The sequence below is a fragment of the Rhamphochromis sp. 'chilingali' genome, assembly GCF_963969265.1.
Source record: "Rhamphochromis sp. 'chilingali' genome assembly, chromosome: 11".
Classification (NCBI taxonomy): domain Eukaryota; kingdom Metazoa; phylum Chordata; class Actinopteri; order Cichliformes; family Cichlidae; genus Rhamphochromis; species Rhamphochromis sp. 'chilingali'.
In genome coordinates, this window is record NC_137938.1 from 37,107,337 (window position 1) to 37,125,019 (window position 17,683).

The window sequence follows — 17,683 nt, forward strand, 5'->3', positions numbered from 1 at the left end:
AGATTTTTTAAAAATTGATTTATAAATGTGTATTAACTTAAATGTTAAATCATTTATATTTTAAAATCTGCAAAACAATAAATTGCAATGTAATTGGGTATAAAGTACAGTATTTGAATCGAACATAAAGTAGAGTAGAAGTAGAACCTAGTCGTATTTTAGTGGGGACCATGCGACACACCCCTGGATATCCATCATGGATGCTTGTAGAAGTCAATAATTCACCTGAGTTAGTAAATGTTCAAACTTAACGAGCTGCTGACTGTGAGGAACCACTTCGTCCTCATCGAGATGAAGCATGATTTTCACCCTTTTCATTGTAAAGAGGTGCTCAGAGGGGGTTATATCATGACACCGATCCTCCCACCACTGCCTTTGGACTCAAGTGCTGTTAAACTTAAGACTCCCATTGGATGAGAGCTCTGATAGGGCTCGTAGTGGAATTAAGCAAATACTTTACCAAACTACGACTTTTAATACACTTTTACTTGAAGTATCCTCACATACTTGTCCATTTGCATGTTTCTTTATACTTGTACTTCACTATATTCTGCATTTATTCTGAATATGTTTTATTGATTATTTTTAAGATTTTAATTCAGACAAATCCAGTTAAGTTGAAGTTCGTTTCTTTGGTTTTTCTCCCTTTCGCTGATATCCTCTGTAATACTTGACCAGCTTTGTTGTGTATTTACTGCTGATTCCTGTGGGGCCCCATGCCTTGTCCTTGCCCCGTGTGCCACCCTCCACCCGGAAACGCCCCTGCCCACTTCATTAAGGTAGAAACGGCTCAGTCGGACTTTTCATCCTTGTCGATGCCATCACTTGAGCGGTTTACAAAAAAAAAATACACACGGAACCTCCTCCCTCCCTCCTTCTCTCACTCCCTTACTCCTCCTCCTGCTCTTCCTTCCCCCACCTTCCCCCACCCTCCCCCTATAGTTGCAAAAGGATTACGGATGGACGCAGACACGGCAGCCCGTTACCGGGTCTTGCAGTCGGCATAGGGAGTAGCGGTGTGTGTCCGGTACCGGCGAGGTGCAGGGGCGTCGGCCCCGGTGGGAAATTAATTCGAATTTATTGAAGGAAACGCGGCAGAAGAAAAACCCTGATAGCGGCCGTGCTTCATCTGCACACTCCGAGCAGGAACACCGGTGCCATATTCCTGCTGCGAGGGTTTGTGACCATCAGCTGGACCACAAACGCCTCATGACATGTTCGAGTAAGTGGCATAAAGGAGGGAGGATGGCTGCTGTGCAATGCTCCGCTTTACGTACCCACACAGGTCGCATCCTGCAGAGCCCGCCGGTAGCACGGAGGCGCAGCAACAGCCTGCTGATAGCTTCATCCCGCAGGTCCCCCACCCTCCCTCCATCCGCCCAGCCTCCATCCTGTGCACAGGCTGCTGCTTTAGCTGAAAACGTCTCGCATATTTCCCCTCTCCTTGGACTTTGCTTCTCTGGCAGGTTATTAGGTCGTAAACGGGCTCAGCAGACCGATTGTTTTCCATGTGCTAGCTGCACATTAGCTGATCATCTGTCGGATTTAATGGGTGACAGGATAGAGGACAATATTTAAGCTAATCCCTCCTCCTGGGTACAAGCCCTGCCCAGTGACTGCATATCATTTGTTGGTTTCTTTGAATGGACTGAGGTCCGGACAGAAGAGCTGTCCATTTCTCATCTAATCAGTTTTTTAGTTTTTCACCTGTTTGTGGGAGGTTTGTGTCTTTGTGTGCGTGTATATCTGTCTAGATGGATATAAATATATATTTTTAGTCCGTTTGTTTGTTTTGCACTGTAAACAGTGCCATAACTTTATAATATGTGCTACATATGTAGATATAAAATGTATCTGTTGCATATTTTGAGGCATAATTACAATCAAAGGAGGGTAGGGATGGACTGATTTATATACATACATACATACGTTTCACTTATTGACCATATTGCAAATATTATTTTACAATACCAGAGTTTTACTTAACTTGGTATAAATGGAAATATTTCACATAACTTACAAGTCTTTTTTTCTGTGTCAGTATTGAAAAGCAGGGCAATCTTTTTAAAATATTTGGATATGAAGAATGTGGCTAAAATGATTAGTGCTTTAACAGTGTGCATATGTATACACAGTTAAAATGGAATAACTCACATTCCTGTATGACGTCCTGACCTTAAGAAATCCATCTTAAAGCAGGCATATGTACACAGTGACTGGTTAAAGTAAGAGTCTCAGAAATGTTAGCCAGCTGATAATACTTGACTTAAAGTACATATTATATTATTTTAGAGGAAGCAGTTCTCTAGTAAATTCTCATATAGATATAGAAACTCTTCCTTTCTGGTAAAACGTAGTACTAATCATCAAAGATGACGATGGTGTAAAAGAGGCACAGATTTCCTCAGGTGCTCTGATCAAAAACATCCTTTTAAAAGCAAATTCTGCCCACTCAGCAACCATCTCGAGCCTTTTTAGGGCACTTATTTTGAAGCTTTAACATATGACCTGTAATTTCAGTCTTTGCCTAAACATAAGAACAGTCAATTTTTTACTTTTTTTTATATCTTGGAAGTTTCAATTGTACAGCAATCTTCACCAGTTGTGGATCCTCCCACAGATTTCGGTTTGAGACAGAGATTTATCAAATTTGAACGACTCAGTTCCTTTGAACTATTTTGCAGTCAGCATTGTTTAGCCTGTGCATACAGAGTTGTTTTTGGCTCAGATTGGGGCTTTTTGGCTGTTGAATATCTGTTGAATTTAAAACATGCAGCAGATAAAAAAAAGAAAACACACGTATGTAGCATTTAGTTGCCTGATCTAATTGGACTGTATGTCCTGTTAGATTGGACAACTTTATTCTTCAGTAACTGAAACTCCTCCAGTTAATACAACTGGCTGAAAAAAGAGTTATGTGGAAATGTGATTATTGTCTTTGTTATAACTAAAACCTTTGTTCTGCAGATAGCATTTGTTTGTCCCTACAGGGAATATCCCTCTACCAACATGTGTGTTATTTGGGATTTTTATTGACTTATCAGATGATCAGAAGTGACATAAGTCTGTTGATTTCCAGCTAACAGTCTCATGTTCTTTACTGTATATGATAACCATGCTTACTGGCTGTCTTAGTCACCCCCAGAGGTGGATTCTGGAAAATCAGTTAACTATTATTATGATAGGAAATAAGTTATGTTATGAGGGTTTATGTGACAATAGTTGGTGGTGCTTGTTGTTAAATATGTTGTCGGGATGAGGGTTGCTTACGTCACGGAGAGTTGTGAAAACCTCAAGTATTGTTTTCCTTTTACACTTGAGCTGCCGGCGGATTTAAACCCGGGATGTAAACGCGTGCTGACACAGACTCACATCATTCAGTGTCCTCACACTCTGCTAGCTGACCGGCTGCACAACAAGCCTATTTAGAGGCTCTGCTGCCCTGCGTACGTTACCTAAAGATAGCTTAATGCTACTTGACATAATGCTCCCGTGATTAGCATCACTGCTAATATTTTAAGGATTATTTCCCTGTAAAAACAAACCCGGTCATGTTTACGGGTGACTCCCTCAGCTTCAGTTCTCCTTGTGGTTGTTTTTGGAGGTTATATCATTCTGACTAACCTCCTCCTCCTGTTTCCTCATGAACTCCTGATACTGAGTTTTTAAGCTAAGCCTTTGTGTTAATCTCAGCCTTTGTTTTTTCCCTAAGTTTCCCAAACTAGTTAAGAGCACAATCACATGAAGGAAGTGATGTTGGCATCATATGACCAATCATAAACAAGGACAGGTCTACTAGTGGCTAGAGGTGGGAATCACCATACATCCCACGATACGATATTATCACAATACTTAACGCACGATACAATATTATTGCAATTTTTAAAAATATTTTGCGATATTCAGATTCTGTACATGAAGGTAAACTTTATCAATATTCATTTTATCTAATATCAAAGTCTCACACTCAGTCTTTCTCTCATTTCAGTTTTATTGTTGACAAACTGAACAGTTTGTATTACAGTCTAGTCCAACTTAAGTGAATGCAACCATCTGGTACAATTATAGCTATTCTGAACTATGCAATTTGTGAAAACTATGCAGCCCCTTCAGCAACTGAAGAATTTGAAAGTAAATTAAAACAAAATATAATTTTACATTAAATAAAAAAGTTTTACATTTAATTAAAATAAAACATGTCTTAAATTAAAATAAGTAAACTGTCATGTTTATTGCTGCCAAAAACAAAAGTTAAACACATTTGGACAGTGAAGGAATTTCAGGATTGTTGCTCAGAAAAAGGATCAACATGCTCTGAAGTCAGAGCACAGAAACCTTTTTTGTAACAAAATATCTGCTGTCCCTGTATCGATACATTATTAGCAAACAAAATATCACGATACTACACAGTATCGATTTTTTTCCCCACCCCTACTAGTGGCAGAGCAGTGTACTTTACAAACAGGAAAACTATATTTTAAATATCCGAAGAGGTTGAACACTGTGTATCCCTTTGTACAGTATGTATAGTAGGGTTTGAAGTAGGTAAACCTACAAAAGCACAATATTAATAAAGCCAGGAGAGAAAGCTGACATAAAACAGGTGATTTGCTTTAATGAAAGTAGTCTGTCGTGTTTGTCGTGTAAGTCTTGATTCTTTCACCTTCGGGTCCATAGGGACTAAGTAAAGCGCTATACAAATACAGGCCATTTACTTTCAGTCACAAAGACGTGACGTTAAATGGTGTAACAATTTATAGTACTTGAAATTGAGTACATTCAAGGTCAGCAAGGTCTCAATTTAAGATTTTCTTATATGAAAACTTAAAATTACTTCCATATAAACCTGCTTTCAGCCAGCAGGGAGATAATTCCTCCTGTATTATCGGTTTCTTATTGATCCTCGTCAGGGAAAGATGAAGACTCCAAATGGTTTTCAGACTCTTTTACTTACAATGTCTGTTTTTCACTAAACTCCACTAACATGCCTCAAAACCTTTATCAGACATTTTTAAAAAATCCAGCATTAATCTAACGATCTAAGAGGTTTCTGCCTCAGGTTCAGATGTCATGTGATATTTGGTTTCCAGGTGTCTCTTTAGCTTGCTTACTATCAATGTTCCCTCTAATTTTTCATGTGTCTGAGCAAACACACAAACTCCCTGAGCGTCCCTTGGACCACTGTGAGCGACAGCAGACGTGCACTGTGGTCACGCCAGCATCGAATCCATCCAAGTTACATGGTTTAGTAAAATAATCAAATTACAGCATTTACATTTATGTTAGACGACTTTTAATTAACTGCTTTAGCCCACTTACAATGAAAATTTAAAAAACCTTGTTCATGACCTGTGTAGCATGTTAACACTATTGGAAGGAAAAATAACTTTAACTCCAATTTTGAAAACACAACTTTATTATTATTATTTTTATAAAGCTCTGACTTGTATTATGAGTCTGTGGTCTGGGAGAGAGTCTGTAACTCTGTCTGCAAAATACAGGATATACTGACCAATGTTGGGCAATTAATTATATAGTTACTTCTCCAAAAAAGTTACTGAGTTATGCAAACAACAAAGTTTTTTTGCAGCTGTTTACCTAAAAATGCAGCCAAGGCGTTTTTTTAAACAAACATTTCAAACTATTTACAGAACAATCAGCTGTTCTGCATCAAATCTGATGCCACACAAATTATTTGTGCCGCTCCAAAAAATAATTTCTGTCCACTATGAGATGAAGGAGAACAACAGCCTGATACCTGCAGGCCTGACAGCAGGAGATGTATCACTGCTGTAACACCTGTAACACTCAGCAGTCGCCTCATTGTTCTGACACACACAACAACACTATTGACTACACTACACACTAACTACACACTAACTACACAAGATCTGCGCTAAACGTTGCAAATCACTCACATCTCAATTCCGCCTTCACTCCTGAAACTCCCCCCTTCCTAAACCACTAAATGCCATGTTGCCATATCATTTTTTGATTGGTCCACATGGTACATTTTTCCACCAATGGGAAATGCTGGGGGGAGGTTTGTTTTCGCTCACAGGCTTTCGAGCGTTTTCCTTATCAAACGCAGTTTTTACTGTTCCTTCCCGCAGTAAATATAAACAACGACAGTATTCGGGGGGAAAAAACAAACATTGCAGATATTTTTATCATAACTCTGGTTTTACGTGGCCGATCAACACAATTTAAAAACTGGTATAAAGTCCTCACTTTGTCCGTCAGTTGTTCCGTCTGTCCTGCTCACATCTCCAATGGTTGTACACGTTGTCATTAACGTGGCTTCACTCCACATCAGCCGCTTTGCTCGCTAAAACACCGGTGTCGCACATAAGGACGCTGTCATAGCCTGTCAGCGACGTTGATTGGCTGCGTATATACGAATGTGAATCGCATCATTGGCTGGACTTTGGGATAAGGTGGCATCGTTCTAATCCCATACGGGAGCAGCCAGTCACTGACTCACACTGCAGAACAGAATTGTTAACGTATTTACTTTAATTTAAATTCAGGTGAGATTTTTTTATTTGTTTTGTGCGCAACACAGATTTTCTGTGCGCAGAGACGTGCCCGCAGTGCGCAATTGCGCGCGCAGCTTAGGGGGAACATTGCTTGCTACTATATTTTTGTTTAGGAAACTGCTAACAAATGGCAAAGGTTTTGTTTTTGTTTTCTCTTTAGTTCATTTTTTGTGGTATTTTAAAGACAAAGTGATCAGTTTTATCTTCTCACAGATGTTTTCTTTATGTCATTCGTCACATTTTGTGCAGTAGAACTTCGTATCAATCAAACATTATTCTGAGCTCTCTAAAGACATCTGACCTCCGTACTCCATGTGCTCCGAGGCCTGAGGGATCTCCTGGGAATGGTGGTGCCACTTTTCAGAGACGTGATTGATCAGTAGGCGATGGTCTTTGTAGTCACGAGGGCAGCGTGAAAATATTAGTTTACTGATTGAAAGCAAATGAATGCATGTTTTGAGTGTGTCTGCCTCACACTGCAGACACAGTGAGGTTAAAGCTATGAGTGTATCAGCAGTTCTTCTTGCTTTGGTTTCTTGTATTACATTTGTAACTGTAGCCCAAAAGGAGCTTCTTTTAAATCCAATCCAGGGATTAAAATGTGCCTCATATCATTTTATATTTGGAGCTCATTGATTCTTAAAGCTACATCCAAACATTTTAAATGCTAATGAATGAATAATCATTTTATTTGTAAACGTTTGAACATTTATTGAAGACTGTTACCAACTCGCTTTAGTCATATCTTGAGTATAATTAATTTGCCAAGAGGAGATAAAAGAACCAGTAATATTTGAGCAGGAGCACTTAAACATCAAGTAAATAAAAAAACGTGTTTAAATAATGCTGATTATTCAAACAAGCTATCATGCTGATAGCCGCGTGCCACGACAATAATGCTTTAGCAAATTTAATCTGAAAACCAAAAGCAGGTTAAAATGAGCCCAACAAAAAACCACCTTGTAGCAGACGCTCTAACATATAGTTGATAAGTGATGGGCTCACAGTTAATGACTTTTTATGAGGGGAAAAAACATAAAAAAAGCTAAAGATGAGATTTACTGATGTTAAAGGTATTGACATTCAGATTCTCCATGGAGATGATGTAATATTGTTATCCTGAAATCATTCGGCTGTGATAATGGGGCAATAAAAGCTAGTGTGACAGCGCTAAGGCCTGAAATACATTGTGTGTGTCTTTTGAAAGACGGGAATATCTGTGATTGACTGATGATGACAGTTTTACTCACACAGGATATGGATGTATTTCTGAAAAAGAAATCTGGACTACTGCGTAGGGCTGGGCGATATGGCCTAAAATCTGTATCGCGGTATAATTTGAAGCACGTGCGGTAACAATATATATCGCGATATATTCTTTTCTTCTGTATAATGTATTTTCCAAACTATAAGGACTTAAAATCCTTTAATTTTCTCAAAAATCGAGAGTGTTCCTTATGTATGAATTCTGGTTGTGCTTACTGACCTCGAACCGATTTGGGCTGCAGAAATCTGTTAAAAATGTTTTAGTGTAACTTTGGTAAGCCGCACTGCTTGATGGATTGTCAGAGCATTACGGCTGCCGTAGTGAGGAGCTTCGGAGTAAGCTGGGTCCAAAACTCCGCCTCTTCAGGTCCCAAAGTCAAACGAACACTGAGAGTTAAACTGTCTAAATTCTTTCATCTTTAATAAAATCATCAGCGTTGCTGCTTTACCAGGTGTAACAATTAAGTTTAACATCCAGGCATCCATGAAAACAGAATATATTAAATTTAACGGAGTTAGCCGTTAACAGGAAGTTAGCTCGCTAGTTTCCACCTAAACATTTCATACCATGTTCTGACTGAGATTTTTGAAACTAATTCAAACGTACAGCTCTGCTATCACTTCTAACATAAAGACAGGAAACTAAACAGCAGTGGCGTTTGCAGGGTTACTGAAGTTGGGCTAGCTGGTATATAATGTTGTGCTACGTGATTGCTAGCGACACAGCTATGTTAGCATAACATTAGCACAGTGAAGCTGGAGGATGAAGCCAACTTTTTTTCCACTCGATAAAAGTTAACGTGCGGGATTCTGGTGGTCAGGGACAAATGCAATCGCATTGCAGGATGCTGTACACGGGGCAACTTCAGTCAGGAGAACAACTGAGATCATTCATCCACAATACGAGGTTAGTTATTAATATACTGCAACAACATGGGAACAGAACAGCTGCGAGAGAATTCAACATTAATGAATCGATGTTACGGAAGTGGAGGAAGCGCAGTTTTTGGCTTTCCCCATATTTCAAAAGTGCTTCACCTCTTTGCTATGACTGTCGCCCGCCATAATTTGCAGATGATAATGGTTGTAGCTGCTGCGATGCTTTCAACCAAAACAGGCGCAGCTTGATGACATCATCAACATGCGATAGAGCGATATAGTATCTCTATCGTTGGCTAAATTTATATCATTTCTATCGCCCACCCCTACTACTGCGTTGTGGCATTAATTCCCAAAGCTAATGACAGTGGATGTTTAAATGTTTTTACTCTACTAGTTTTCTTCTTGTGCTTGATTAATTTGTTATATAAGATGTAAAATGCAGTAAGATTATGATTCCATTTTTTTTTTATCGTCAAATAAAACTAAATGAGAGAAGCTTGTGGGAAAGTTGTTGTCGCCGTTGACCTTCTTATGTTCTCATCTAAATTTGTGTCTGACTTTTCACTTGTTTACTTAAAGAACTGAATCAGAGACAAACTGAAGCTCGTACGCTGTCGTTCTGACCTGCTGGTGTTTACTTTGTGGCTCTTGGGTTTCAAAGTTGCACGTCTTGATTGGATGGTCTTAACACCCTTTACTAACTGGATTTAAATGCCCCCCCGGTCTATCTGTACCAGTCAAAATGACTTTAGCTGATAGGTCTGGCCTTGCGTGGCCCCTCGTTGGTCCTCAGTAGGCACTTTGTGATGGCGTTTTATCATCAAATGAGAAACGCCTGCAGCTTTTCTTCATAGCACGACATGAAAGACTCACTGGGCAAGTCAAGCAATGAAATGTGAAGCGGTTTCCTCTCTTCTCCCCTCAGCTGAATGTTTTGTTTTTTTCCTGTCTCTTTTTATCTCCAGTACGGCCAGTAACTCTCCACGCAGCACCCCCGGCAGCTCTCCCTCCCTGCGGCGCAGGGTCCTCGGGGGAGGCAGGGCCAGTGAGAATGAGGCTGGAGGAGAGAAGAGCAGCAGTGGAGGTGGAGGAGGTGCTGGTTCGGACGGTGCGCTCCCCTCCATACCCTCTGCCTCCTCCCTCTCGTCTGCCTACCCAATCGCCTCTCGCCACTTCAGCCGCAATGCCAAGGTAAGTGAAAATATCTGCTAAGGTGAATCGTAGACTGATCGACACAGCAACTGTGACCTCACAAATGTTTTACCGCTGCCATCTTGGTGTTTTGAAACTGGACTAACAAACTGTCATAGACACGTTGTTATGCAACAATCTTCCATTTTTATTCTAATAATGACCATAATTTACAAAGTGAGCTTCATATTTTATTTAATATGAGCTGAAGCTACTGACATGACCCATAAAGTCATCGGGAAAGTGTTTAATGAGGTCACAGAGCAAGTGTGGAGTAGCATCAGTTTCCCATAGACTTCTATAACCAGAGGTTTTTGTGCAAATAAAGCAGTCGCCTCTTTGCTGCTCGCCACATGCAGCTTGGAGGCTGTGTCCGTGTTCAGTTTGCAGAAATAAAAACGCAATAAACACTTTGCATTTGCATCCAGATTTTCTGCATTGATTGCTAAAAACGGTGGTTCTGATCTTCTAATTAGCTTTATCTAATCAGACTAAAGTAGCTACATTAAACACACTCGATGGTATGCAGAGCAGTTCCCCTCCTTATAAATGCAGCTAGGCTCATGGCAATTTGACTTGAGACTGTCCTTTTTTAAGTCACGTATGTCAGCCTCAACCTGTCCATTCACCAATTTCAATCAAATCTTAGTAAAATTCTAGCTGTGCAAGCGCCAACCTAAACAGACAGGCACGTACCTGCCGGCTGAGAAACTACAGAACAGAATGCAACAAGAAGGAAAGTTGGTGCTGAAAGTAGACAGTTTAAATGAAAGTGTTAGACGTGGGAGGTCGCCCACGTCTTTAATGAATGCAGCGAGAGAGCCGGGTGTCCATCTGCCGTGACACCTTTTCTGTTTTCAACGAGCCAAACGGCAGCAAAGACGAGGAGTTGTAGTCAGGGAGGCTTCAGAGCTGAGCTGAAGGAGACGTGACGCTACAGCACTGAGTTTCTGAGTTTTACTTTCATGGCAAACAGCTGCTCTGTGTGTTAGAGATAAACTACATGATAAAAAAAATGTTTTGATAAACGTTGTCATATTCAAGCGTGTGAAAATGCTAAATGAGACATTAGTTTGTGACTAAATTAAATATGTTATTAAATTATACGTCTAGCCCTTAACTTGATTATCATTGTTTGCAGTGGGGCCCATAATGAAACTGAATCTGACGCCTTTGTTTAAACAGGAAGCCTTACAGGAACCCTGGGGCGCCTCTGTCAGTGCGCCCCAGGGTGGCTACAATGTAGCTACCATCACCAGTGTGTGAATGTGTGGATGACTGGATATGTAAAGCGCTTTGGGGTCCTTAGGGACTAGTAAAGCGCTATAAATACAGGCCATTTACCATTTACCAAAGTTTCCTAAAGATAAGCAGTTGTGACCAACAGCACTGTCACGGCATATTTCACACCTGGAGGAGATGGAGGATGCAACAGCATTTCTAAAGACACATAGTTTCACGTCAAATAACAGCAAAATAAACATACATATATAACGAGAACCAACTTTCTTTGGCTGTTTTTTAGAATAAAAAGTAATCATTCAAGTCTTCTAGAGTCCAGCTCCCCAAAGGTTTTATGAGGGACAGACAGTTCAATGAGCTGCTAGCATCCTGAACATAAAAGGACCATTCATCCTCACCACGTGCCATCAGGAAGCATCCAGTAGTTTTAACTGTATGTAGAATTTATCCACAGCTGGGAAGAGATGGGGAGAGACGGCAGGCATTTAACAAAATGAGACTTGCTCACAGGTTTAGTTATAGCCCAGCTACAGCTGTGTTTCATGCCTATGACATGCTCCTGGCATGTTTTGTATTTACGACTACTTTTAATTAAGCTTGCAACATGGTACAAAACGTCGATACATTAAAAAAACAAAACGCACACAAGCGGCGACGGGCAGAAAGTTTCATTGGCTCATGCACCCTGCGATCACAGTGTATATATCCAGCTATGTGCCACGCCTCATTTATGCTGCAGGAAAAAACACATCCAACAAAGGATTAACCTCCGTCTAATCCCCCGTTCTCCAGATACATTTTAGGAACTGAGGCGTGCTTCCACATGATGTACTGACACGGTCAGAGGCAGGAGGACAGAGGAGACGAGGGGGCACAAGTTAGAGAAATGAGAACAGCCTGCTGGTGCTAGCACTGCTGCTCCATCACCGTCACTCGTCTCATAGCTGCAGGCCTGCTTTGATTTCAGGCTAGCAGCATTAGCAGTGTGGCATACCTTCAGTACTGTGAAAGTGAAATTTTTTGCATTATGGGCCCCTGAAATTTTGAAATTTGACTGATCATAGGTTCTCAATCAGATTAAGATTTAAGACGTTTTCTGGACCTCAATCAAAAATGTTAATTGGATGATTTCCAAGCTGCTTGGCTATCACTTCCTCTGTGACATGGTGCTTTAGTGGAAGAAGCCGACTATCCTTCAGGATTGTATCCCAGAAGCTGACAGTTAGTCAAGTTTTATTATCAACACAACATCATACACTCAAGTATACAGTCAGACGAAATATCGTCCTCCTGGATCAAAGCTGCAAACTGTAAAAGCAAAGATTCAACTATACAGAAACTAAGATAAACTAAGGATGAGTACAACAGTTTTGTACTTGAATAGAAATGGAATAAGAGTAGAAAACAATGAGAATAAATAAATACAGTGGTACATAGATGGACTCAAACAGTGTAATACAGAATAGTGCAAGTACTGGAAGTGAGAGGAGAGTGTTATGTAGTCCAAGAAGTGTGTGGAGAAGTGAGTCCAGTGTGGAGGAGGGCAGCGATGCATGGAAATTATTTTTCTTTTTCTAATACACAAAACTCCAGAATTACTTCACTGAGAAGAGACAGGAAATGCCCGATGGAGGTGTTGCTGAAAAGGAGCTTGTACAAGTTACTAAACTGTAGAGGTTGCTGTCTTAGCCTGCATTGCTGCATTGTGAGTCAGTGTGTTCAGTAAGGTCATAAAACGTACAACTGATTGTGTGTTATGTTAGTCCGATTGCGTTTGTGTAACTTTGATTTGGATAAAGATCTGACCGCATTTCATAAGCAATCAAAGCAGAAATTCCAAAGTGCTGCAGAAGTCTCGTGGTGCTCATCAGAGATTCAAACGGGCGTCTTCATGACTCTGTAAAATTTGATCCGACGCAGCGTTTAGTAACCAGTTAGGAAACGGTTCTGCTTCAATCCGGTCACTTAAATATTAACTCTGTGTTTGCCAGACGTTGATTGAACACGCTTGTGTTACGTAATGTCAATAAAAACGGTCTTGAGTCTTCAGTGAATTCACACAATACAATAAGTGAAAGTAAATGTTTATTTTTAGCAGCTCTCACTTCAGCCGTGTCAGCTCTTCCAGTGTTGACTCGTTCTTTCAGGAGACTGTAAAACGTTAGCGTGTTTGCCCTGAGTAAATTTACCTAACGGCACACGTAACCCGAAGGCTCTGGGTTCACCTCGTACTCGCTGCAGGCTCGTCGCTTTGAAGGCAGCAGCCTGTTGCAGCCAAGACGGTTTGTTGCAGCTGCACAGTGACAATTACCTTTTTTTAAAATAGGGAAGTGGTGAAAGTTTGGACATCCCTTTAAAGCTGCACAACCTCAGCGTTGCATAAAACGGAGTCAAAATGTTCTGTTTCTGCTGTGACTGATTTTCTTTGAGTACTAAATGTTTTCCTTTTTTTCTTTGCAGAAAATGCAGAGCTGGTATAACGTAAGTACACGCCCTCTTCTTCTTTAACGGCTTTTTTCAGCTTTTACTTCCAGTAGATGAAACTGGTTGACAGTAAAATGATTGGTTTAGTGTGATATTTAAAAATGTGTTTTTTCTTCTTCTTGATTAAACAAATGCAAGTGTTACCCGAGATGTTTACTGCTAGGATGGTTGTGAGGTAGAATAACATGTTCTGTTTTTTCTTTCCTGTCGTCACTCACAGGTTCTCAGCCCCACGTACAAACAGCGGAACGAAGATTTTCGTAAAATCTTCAAGAAACTTCCTGACTCAGAGCGACTTATAGTGGGTGAGTGAAGCATGTGACAAAGTGTGCAGTACCACCAGCGCACCAGGATTTTATAATCGGCCACGCCGGCCGTGAATAGTCCACTTTCTGAGAGGTTAAAATGATTCCTAGTGCATAGGAATGGGAAGGTCATAAGGAAAGGGAGGATAGAAGATTTAAGGACGTGTGACTCTAAGATGTACAGTACAAGGAATGGTTTGCAGTTGCAACAGGTTCATGGTGCTCAGCTTAGAGCTGCTGCTCGGGTTGAGGTGGTTTTGGGCATCAGAATAGGGACAAGAGCTGAAAGAGGCGGCTGGGTGGGGAGGTGGAGTAAACGTTGCCCCCACTAACATACCCAGATGAACAGCAGACGTCGAATCTATTGAAAATCACAAATGTTATTCCTGTGTGCCAACAGCACACAGGTGCTTGAGAAACGCCATCTGTGGTTCCACACTGGTTTCTTTTTGGCTCTGAGAGGAGAACTATGCAGATTTAGTAGATTCAACACACGGAGACGCTCTCGAATGCAGGCCTGCAAAAGCCAGCAGCACATAGCAGCGACAGTTAAAGCCCTTTTTGTAGGTTGAATGCCAGTTGGTTGAAAGGTCTGCTTGAGCAGAAAGGAAGTGACATTAGTTCACCACAAAGAGGAAGGCTGCGATTAAACCATCAAGGATCAAAAAGCTCCGTGTGAGAAGCAAAGACGTAGGCTGCGAAGTGAAACTCGCTTTCGCTTCACTACAAAGAACTTCTTTGTTGTATGACTTGGATCTTCTCTAACGACCAACAGCATGACAGACAGGAACAGCAGTTCGTCACTGATGCTCTACAAGTGTTTCCCAGGTGTCAGTCTGGACGCTTTAGCCCCTTTTTCCATTAGTGTTTACTTCGATCGACTGGGTTTCCCCTGCAAACCAGTACTACCTAACATGTGTTTGTTGTCATAGCAACGTGTGTCCCGCAAAAAGGTGGACGTCGAGGCAACAGTATACCTGCTGCTCAGTCTGTGGCTTTTCGTCTGGCTCTGGGACCACTGCGTTGGTTTTGAAACCATCTCCCTCGTTGCTGAGATGCTCTCATGACTCATCGAGTGATGCTACTGGCCAGCCAATCGGTGGCATGCAATCTGATGATGTCATAATTTAGTACCCGCTCGCTTGGAATCCCGGGCGAGCAGATACTAAAGGTCACAGGACCCGGTACCTAATGGGAGAACCGTGAAAACTGTGGTGACCCGTGGAATGGAAAAGGGCTTGTGAGTCTTGTTTGCTGCATCATCGCTCCTGCTGGACCGCAGGCTGATGCCATAATGATGCCGTAGACTCTCTGTAAGAGTTTCAGTCATTTTTCTCTGCCCACCAGCCCCACTGCTAAGAGCCAAGTGGTGTTTACAACCTGTCTGACGTTGATCTGTGGCAGCGATGGCTGTTTTTGACATTTATTTCCGTCTGTCTTTTCTCAGACTACTCCTGCGCTCTGCAGAAGGATATTCTGCTTCAGGGACGCCTTTATCTGTCAGAGAATTGGCTGTGTTTCTACAGCAACATCTTCCGCTGGGAAACCACTGTAAGCTACACTGTGTACACTGGCGCACACCTTCTGCAAACTAATTAATGTCACACCTGCAGTCTGATAAGAGTGAAGTTTGCAGATCAATAAAGATGGCCTCTGCGAGATAAGAGCGTTGCACGCTGTAAAGCTTTCTCCTCTGCTTGTTGGTTCAGATCACCATCCTGCTGAAGGACGTTACCTCTATGACCAAGGAGAAGACTGCCAAGCTCATCCCAAATGCCATCCAGATCAGCACTGACAACGAGAAGGTCAGAGTCAAAGACGAATAATAAAAGAGACGCTTTGATTTACGAGGACATTCTGCGGTTTAACCGTTGATAGTGTCAGCTGTTGAAACGGTTCACTTCAATCTGTTAGAGAAGCGTTATGAAACGAGCTGACTCGGCTCGATCTTCACCGGTCGTGACGAGGCAAACGGGGGGAAACCGTCCGTCAAACCTGTTCTCACATTTTTGTTCTCTCTCCCTCCTTTTCTTCCTCCCCTCCTTCCTGTTGCATTGATAATCACCCTCTCAGCATTTCTTCACATCTTTTGGCGCAAGAGATCGCAGCTACATGATGATTTTCCGCCTGTGGCAGAACGCACTGCTGGACAAGGTACAGCCTCCGCTCCCACCCTCCTGCTGGTTTGTGCTGCTAGTAGTTATCATGTCAGAGTAGAGCAGGGTGTCAGGAAGCGTGGTCGTAAATACAGGGCTGAGAGAGCAGTTTCAATTACTGTTATCTGCTGACTTTTCTGCTCTGAGCGTCTGTGCAGAAACACAGCTTACTATTATCTCACATGGTAGAGAAAATAATGGCTGATTACTCTTTCCCTGGAAAAAACCAAACTAATCTTTTAGTTTAGTTTGGACCTCTGCGTTCACGAGATGATCGAGAATGAACGGCCCTCTGAAACAAAATATTAAGGATGTCACATAAACCACTTCACGACAAGAATGCAGCTGCTTCCACCACAGCCAGCTGCTTATTGTGCATACATGTTTCTGTTGTGGTGTAGCTGCACTCACAGCATCTAGTTATTGTTCGGAAACAATTCCTGTAATAAATCCTTAACAGACCGATCAGCATTCAGCAGGATATTGGGCTTTCATGCTTTGAATTAGCTCCAAGTTTATTAAATTTTGAAAAAAAAAAAGATTATTTTTTCCTTCCAGCGGTTTAAGATAAACTAAGAAAGTGTGTAAATAATTTGAGCCATTTAGTTTCATTGACATCCTTCATTAACAACGGTTTTCAATGCTGTCGGCTGAGTTGCCAACATGCCAGTGTCTGTTCCCTGCAGTGGCAATAAAAGTTGGGCTGAATGTCACTGTTTTGTAATGCTGACTACTGTTGGCTCCCTTTTAGTGAATCAACACTTGATTCCACTTTGACCTTTCAGCAGTGTTGACATCCTGGTCTTAACTTGAACAGTTTGCTTTTATTTACGCTCCTCTGAGCAGAAGATGCAGAGGCTTCTGCTTTTAGAGATTTACAGGCCTGCGGCGTGTACAGGTGTTCACACATCTTGTTTTTAACTTTAGTTTAAGATTTCATCTCGATATTTGCAGCATGAACCAGATGGAAAAATAAAACACTGCACGCTGCTCACACAACTAAAACTGATAAAACACAAAAATGTTACAGCAAGGTGGGATAAAAGTGGTTTTTCTTTATTGTCATTTCCCCCTGAGGTGAGCACCGGTGTGTTCATTTATAATAACTGTGGTGTTTTTCAGTAAAACAGCAGCTGTGCTCTGAATGGGCCGCATGGCACTATATTTACCGTCGCCTCAGACGGAGTCGTAAAGTGTCCAACATGTTTGCACAATTGATTTTGATTCAAGGCTCATTGAGAATCAATAAAAAGTCCCACACTCTGTTGCACAGTGAACATCCCAGACTAATGCACGCACACAGATGGATTTTGGCTGTCACACAAATCCTATTGCCTGCAGCTGCTGTTTCTACACTTGCAGTTTGACAAGACAAAGAGCTGCAGAGTGAACCGCGCAGGAACGTGCATGATTAAATGTCTGTATTTTCTGCAGTCTCTGTCCCCCAAAGAGCTGTGGCACATCGTGCACCAGTGCTACGGCACTGAGCTGGGCCTCACCAGCGAAGACGACGACTACGTCTCCCCCACCGCTGAACACATGAACGGCCTGCTGTGAGTGTCTATATGTAACCACCTCTAGTTATAGATGTGCGAGTTATTTGAGTCTTAACCATGTT

The 17,683-nt window shown here is 41.5% G+C and overlaps 1 protein-coding gene across 3 annotated transcripts in view; it reads left to right on the forward strand.

The window, feature by feature from the left end:
• gramd1a (GRAM domain containing 1A) overlaps positions 1-17,683 on the forward strand; it is a 40,784-nt gene that overhangs the window by 9,956 nt on the left and 13,145 nt on the right. For 2 of the 3 annotated variants that reach the window (XM_080896052.1, XM_080896051.1), the window contains exons 2-8: positions 9,653-9,878; positions 13,581-13,601; positions 13,825-13,909; positions 15,357-15,460; positions 15,619-15,714; positions 15,983-16,063; positions 17,500-17,618. In XM_080896052.1, the coding sequence (XP_080752178.1) occupies positions 9,653-9,878; positions 13,581-13,601; positions 13,825-13,909; positions 15,357-15,460; positions 15,619-15,714; positions 15,983-16,063; positions 17,500-17,618 (732 nt within the window). Of the gene's footprint in view, positions 1-959; positions 1,223-9,652; positions 9,879-13,580; positions 13,602-13,824; positions 13,910-15,356; positions 15,461-15,618; positions 15,715-15,982; positions 16,064-17,499; positions 17,619-17,683 lie in introns of those variants that run through there. The other variant, XM_080896053.1, reaches the window with a different exon arrangement.